The sequence below is a fragment of the Palaemon carinicauda genome, chromosome 11 (assembly GCF_036898095.1).
Source record: "Palaemon carinicauda isolate YSFRI2023 chromosome 11, ASM3689809v2, whole genome shotgun sequence".
NCBI classification, from domain to species: domain Eukaryota; kingdom Metazoa; phylum Arthropoda; class Malacostraca; order Decapoda; family Palaemonidae; genus Palaemon; species Palaemon carinicauda.
The window spans coordinates 17,108,501-17,116,000 of NC_090735.1; the positions used below are offsets into that span (position 1 = coordinate 17,108,501).

General features: G+C 31.8%; 1 protein-coding gene across 1 annotated transcript in view; it reads right to left on the reverse strand.

Annotated features, from left to right (window-relative positions):
* LOC137649633 (chymotrypsin-like elastase family member 2A) overlaps positions 1-7,500 on the reverse strand; it is a 12,545-nt gene that overhangs the window by 1,276 nt on the left and 3,769 nt on the right. The window contains exons 4-7 of the mRNA XM_068382605.1: positions 6,232-6,359; positions 3,792-3,934; positions 2,856-2,939; positions 1,495-1,628 (exon numbers count right to left, since the gene is read on the reverse strand). Of these exons, the coding sequence (XP_068238706.1) occupies positions 1,495-1,628; positions 2,856-2,939; positions 3,792-3,934; positions 6,232-6,359 (489 nt within the window). The remainder of the gene's footprint in view (positions 1-1,494; positions 1,629-2,855; positions 2,940-3,791; positions 3,935-6,231; positions 6,360-7,500) is intronic.

A 7,500-nucleotide genomic window follows, 5' to 3' on the forward strand; every position in this document is an offset into this window, starting at 1 on the left:
AAATCATTATATCAGTGTCTCTCTTTTATAAGGCCTATAGAATGAAGAGCGAGTGTCTAACTCTATATGTGTATATATATATATATATATGTGTGTGTGTGTGTGTGTATATGTATATATATATACTGTTTATATATATATATGTATATATATATATATATGTGTGTGTGTGTGTGTGTATATATACATATATATACAGTATATGTGTGTACGTATATATATATATATATATACAGTGTATTTATATAATTTTTCAGTGACTCTTTTATCACCCCTATATAATAAAGAGCAAGTCTCTCTCTCTCTCTCTCTCTCTCTCTCTCTCTCTCTCTCTATATATATATATATATATATATATATATGTGTGTGTGTGTGTGTGTGTTTGCGTGTATGTATGTATATATATACAGTGTGTTTACATAATCTTTCAGTATCTTTTATCTCCCCTATATAATAAAGAGCAAGTCTCTCTCTCTCTCTCTCTCTCTCTCTCTCTCTCTCTCTCTCTCTGTAATATATATACATATATATATATATATATATATATATATATATAAGTGTGTGTGTGTATGTATGTATATATAAAGTGTATTTATATAATTTTTCAGTGTCTCTTTTATCTCCCCTACATAATAAAGAGCAAGTCTCTCTCTCTCTCTCTCTCTCTCTCTCTCTCTCTCTCTCTCTCTCTCTCTCTATATATATATATATATATATATATATATGTATATATATATATATATATATATATATATACATATATATATACATACAGTATATATATACAGGTTATATGTATTATTCTTTTATGTCACGCTTAGCGGCATTGCCAAACGTATGACTAGTCACTATTGGGTCTCTCCCGGTCACTCAGACAGGGGGAGATGGAGTAGTCATACCCTGGTACAAGGGTGTATCCCGAGAGATACACTAGGAAACAGAATCTCCAACAAATTGCCCAAACTGCAGTGTTGTAACTAGGAAAGGGGGAGTGGTGGAAAGAGTTGAATCTCTGTGAGTGTGCTTATTTATCTAAATATTTAGCCATAATTTTTTACGGGTCGTGTACACTAGTTAATCATATTTCTTTATTCGGATAGAAATGTCGATATTATTAGACGCTTTAATCTTTAAAGGTTTAATGTACTACAACAGGAACTTTATACAATGCTTGCATAGTAACATACATTGTTAACAAGTTGCCGTAAAAAACGGTAAAAATCCTGGAATAAAAATTGCCAGGCATTTACCATTTTAATAACAGATATATTGACGTAAACGAGTGATATTAAAGTCACCAACCTGTAAAAGATATTTACAAAGTAGGGTAAAAATTACGGTCGAATGAATTTTACTTAAGTACAGCTGAGAAAAATATACTTTTACGAATAATTTCCGATTAAAATTACGGTTATTTTAACAGTGTACGTTTGGCATCATATATCTTACCTAAGAAGCCACACCATTACGTAACTATGATTGACAGACACTCACCGAGATCATCCATTTATTGGCACAAATGGTGTCTGAAGATATGGTGTCCCAATACCTGTCATGAACCTTCTGCAGACACTCGTCTCTGGTGAATACAGTCACGATCTGGAAGTTATACAGTGGCTCGCTGGAAGCTGATGAAATAAAAGACGTCAAGGAAATGAATTGTCAATCATGTTTTGTGATATTTTCTACGTAGTTAATTACACCAAAGTATTTCTTAATATATTAATACTGAAACTTACTAGAATATGCTGTAATCCAGTCCTAAAAGATGGAACTATACTCATTTTTTTTTAATGAGGCGCATTTGCACAGACTCGCAGCGATGCTCTTTTAGCTCGGAAAAGTTTCCTGCTCTCTGATTGGTTAGAATTATCTTGTCCAACCAATCAGCTATCAGGAAATTTTTTCCGAGCGAAAAGGGTACCCCTGCGAGTCGGTGCAAATCTGCCTCGCTAAAAAGAATTGACTATAGTAAATCTATTTCATTTTATTTTATTTTATTTTTGTTCTCCCAGCACCTCATTGAATAGCTTACTGCAAAAATAGTTATTTCATCTCGTGTTTTTAGTTTTGATTTTAGTAATGTGAAATAGGTATTCATTACTAATGCTTTTTCATGTATGGGAAAAATAATCAATTATATTTTTGGATATAATATTAAGCATTAGGTTCATTCTTATTAGTATCGAAGTTCTTCTCTACTAACAGACAATCGAAACAGGAATATAATCTTGACAAATATCCAGATGTCATCTATTCATATTGATCTATTCTTTCTTCAACATATCTACGGTACGAAACTTTTTCATGAAAGTTTAATAATGGTACATTGATAGTGTTTATTCTGTACTGGTGATTCAGTTGATTTACTTCGGGGATAAAAACAGGTAAAATGGATGACTTATACCTTAGCGGAATCCAAAAACAAAAGTTGTCTCAAGTACTTTCATTTCTTTACTAGGGTAAATAACATACTTATGATACTTCTTTTTCCTCCTTATAAAAGCTTACGTTTGCCATTAAATTATAAATGCAAAATTAATCTCATTCAAAGAAAAATATGCATACGTTTTTTATTAAATTCTCGAAGTAAAATGAATCCCATTCGAAGAAAAATATGCATAATTAATAGCAAATGGAAGTAACTAAATGGCTAAGCATTTAAAATCAGATTTGGATATCGTAGGATTAAAACAATCTCAAAAAAAGAGCTTAGCATAGGAAAATATGTAAGAGCGGGTAAAAATACAAATTCGTTGTCACTGGATTTTCTAAGCTGAGAGCTCAATTATCAAGGAAAAATCGTAAATAAGGCCCTCTGCGTACCCCCAACTAAAAATCAACACGATACATACATGACTGAGATATCGTAGCTACGATCATTGGATTACTTCCATCATATTCCGCTTCATCTGGCAAGCATATAGGTTGAAGGAAGTCTGAAACAAAAAGATATAACATGGAACAACGTAGAAATCAAAAAGCTAGTTACGGACCAATACTATGGACAATAAAGAACGTAGATTGTTAGGAAAGGAAATCCATGAACATATTGAAATCAAAAGGCCAATTATGGACAGACACAATAGACAATAAAGAACATAAATTATCAAGAAAGTAAATCCATGAACATATCGGAATCAAAAGGCCAATTACGGACAAACATTATAGACAACAAAGATTGTAAATTGTTAAAAAGGGCAATCCATAAACATATTGAAATCAGAAGGCCTATTGCGGACAGACAAAATAGACGATAAAGAACATAGATTATTAAGAAAGTAAATCCGTAAACAGATCAAAATCAAAAGGCCAATTACGGACAGTCAGTATAGACAATAAAGAACGTAAATAGTTCAGAAAGGAAATCCATAAACATATTGAAATCAAAGGGCCAATTACGGACAGATATTAAAAACAATAAAGAACATAAATTGTTCAGAAAGGAAATCCGTAAACGTATCGAAATCAAAGGGCCAATTACGGACTGACAAAATAGACGATAAAGAACGTAGATTATTAAGAAAGTAAATCTTTAAACATATTGAAATCAAACGGCCAATTACGGACAGACATTAAAGACAATAAAAAACGTAGGTTATTAAGAACGGAAATCCATGAATATGTCGTAATCAAAAGACCAATTACGGACAGACAAAATAAATAATAATGAACGTAGGTTATTAAGAACGGAAATCCATGAATATATAGAAATCAAAAGGCCAATTACGGACAGACACTATAGTCAATGAATAACGTAGATTATCAAGAAAGCATATCCTTGAACATACCATTGAAGTGTAGTGGGTCTTCTAATCTTAGCATCCCGATGTCCCCTTCAGGACCGTCCGTAGAATCAAACCATTGATAAGGCCTCTTCTCTGTTACTGATACGTATCGGGTGCCATTCTCATTCCGAAGGTCGACGTGAGTGCTAGAAAATTAAATACTCATTTGTAAATTATTTTTTTTACCATAAAATAAATTGGAATCATTAATGTTTATCCTCATAGGTATGTAAACTTAAGTTTTTACCAGATGAGAAACTGGAATCATTAATGTTTATTCTCATAGATATGTAAAGTTAAGTTTTTTACCCAAAAAGAAATTGAAATCATTAATGTTTATTCTCATAGATATGTAAACTCAAGTTTTTTAACCGGATAATAAACTAGAATCATTATTGTTTATTCTCATAGATATTAAAAAATGTTTTTACCAGATAAGAAATTTGAATCATTAATGTTTTATTCTCATAGATATGTAAACTTCAGTTTTTTACCAGAAAAGAAGTTGGAATCATTAATGTTTACTCTCATAATTATGTGAACTTTAGTTTTTTTACCAGATAAGAAACTGGAATCATTAATGTTTATTCTCATAGATATGTAAACTTACGTTTATACCAGAAAATATATTAGATTTATTAATGCTTATTCTCATAGATATGTAAAATTAAGTGTTCAATAGCTTATAAAGAATATTGAAGATTGGTCGACTGAGTTAGAGTTCTCTGGTATCCTGACATCGAAGGCTATTGACGCCAATATCGTTTGTTATAAATAAAAGATAAAAGAATATGCAATTCAAAACCATAAAGAAAAGGAGATGGAAGAAAATTAACCACACCACTGAGTTACTTAATGTGTGTTTGTAATTAATATATGATAATTAGCGATTTATTGATTCTACTGGATAGTTAATGTCTTGCATCTGTTTTTTTTTTCTCTCATTCAAGTATTAAATAACTCGATTTATTATCCTTATTCTGCTTTTCCTTTTTCATTAATATGATAAATCCTTCGTGTCCTTGTCATTCTTTTGTTCGCAATCAAGAAATAAGGAACACTATATCATTAGGCCCATATATGTCACAATGAAGTAAATGAAGAAAGATATGATAAATTATTATTATGAATTAAAACTACATACAATTTATTACACTAAATTGTTCGAGAAATAATTAGCTCACTTTAAAAAATATGAAAATCATTATTACTTTCAATTAAAGCGAGGGATAAAAAAAATAACCTGTCACTGTAAAGTAAACCACTTATCGTCGTTTTAGAAGTAATATGGCCATAATAACCTAGGAATAAGAATATGCAATTATAAAATAATAACAGAAAATAAAAAATGGACATCCTGAAGGAGGTTCTTATTTCTCTGTTGATAGATCCAATATAGATATAATTACTGGGGCATAAGAAATGTGTAATTACAAATAATTGCACAAGAAATCGTAAAAGTGCATATCTTGAAATAGCTTAGTGGATTTATAATCAAGACTTAATTATTATTATTATTATTATTATTATTATTATTATTATTATTATTATTATGATTATTATTATTATTATTATTATTATTTTATTATTACTTCCTAAGCTACAAACCTAGTTGGAAAAGCATGATACTATAAGCCCAGGGGCCCCAACATGGAAAATAGCCCAGTGAGGAAAGGACATAAGGAAAAATGAAATATTTTAAGAACAGTAAAAACATTGAAACAAATATTTCCTATATAAACTATAAAAACTTTAACAAAAAAAGAAGAGAAATTAGATAGATAGTGTGCCCAAGTGTACCCTCAAGCAAAAGAATAGTATTAGTAATAGGATAAGTCAGGAAACCATTAGATAGCCCTTTTCGTCATCAAACGATAAGGGCAAATCACTACTGATGAAGGAATTGATAAAAGAGTAAATCATGCTTGGATGTTATTTTCCAAGTCGGGTGAATGATAAAGTTAGAAAATTTAGTACAGAAATCTTTGAAATTAAAAAAAGCTCCCATCAAGGAAAGTGAAATTTATATACGAAATTATCAGATTAACAATGTACAGTAGGTATCATTTGAAGATTCAGGCCTACGTGGCTGAGGACTATGAAGCATGAAGTAGTTGATGAATGGAGAAGTATTGATTTAAAAGCTCAAGATAGAGACGACTGGCGAAGTCTAACCGAGGCCCTTTGCGTCAATAGGCGTAGGAGGAGATGATGATGGCGACGATGATAATGATGATGATAATGATCATTCTCTATGTAACAAAATGAGGCAAAATTATTTGTAATATCTATGGTCCTTACAAGACGTTTCATTATAAGATGGTTGAGTAGTGCCTAACTCCATATAAGATATTAATCACCGTAAACATTAACTAATATGAGAGAAATTAAAGTGTTTACTACATAAAATTAATGTACACAAATTCAAAGTCATGCCACTTACATTGAATCAAGGCAGGAAGCTCTGGTCAAAATCCACGACTCGCTGACGATGACTCCACCACAGCTGGCAAGAACGAAATGGCCGTCTCTTAATGTCCCAAGACCAACTACGTAAGGAAATCCAAGGCCCTGGTTTGGTCATAATAATAATTAATAATTATCTGGAATCATAATGGTTTGATAATAAAGGTTTACGTGCTAGAGATAGAAAGTAATCTAAGTCTTTTAAAGGTTTATTGTCGCTCATAAATGACAGAGGCAAGGGACAGTGACATTGCCCTATCAAGCAGGACAATGCCCTAGAGACTGACCATATATACATATGATCAGCACCCAAGTCCCTTCTCCACCCAAGCTAGGATCAAGGAGGGCCAGGCAATGACTGCTAATGACTCAGCAGATAGACCTATAGGCTCTATCCAAACCCCAATCCTTAGCTCACAAGGATGGTGAGGTTGCAGCGACCAAAGGAACTAACGAATTTGAGAGGGATTCGAACACTAGTCTGGCGATCACCAGGCAAGGACGTTACCACATAGGCCACCACAACACTTCGTTTCTTCATTGGAGCAATGGCGTTGTTTTCATCAATAACATCAATATAGCTCAAGTTATTAGTATATATGATTTCTTTAGGCATCTGGAGTCAATACTTCTCAAAAGGACCTAAGTTTCAGTAACATGGGCATTTTTTTAATGTTTAATTTTCATCAACAATTTGCGATCATGAATAATGATATGCACATTGGTTTGATTGATAGAATCATTTGATTATTAGAATAACCGACGCTGTTTTGGTATACGATCTCAAAGTCGTGCTTTTACTTTGGTATGCGATCTCACCTGATAGTAGCGATCTTACTTCACTTCATGGAGAAGCAACAACCATTAGATTTTCTATATATATATATATATATATATATATATATATATATATATATATATATATATATCTATATATATATATATATCAGGAATAATTATCTAAGACATAATAATCAACCATTGATGTTAGCTTGCGCAGCTCAACATTATCGCTTGCCAGTGCATACGGAGCTTAATGTTTTTATTTTTTTCGCGAGCGGAGCGAGCGCACGGCGAAACAAGAACCATTAGATTTTCTATTATTCTTGTTTTTTTTGTTTTTTTTTTGTCTAATGAAAATACTGAGATCGCATACCAAAGCAAAAGAATAATTTCTGAGATCACACCATAAATGAGATCGCATACCAAAACAGCATCGAATAATCTCACTTTGTTTGATTGTCAT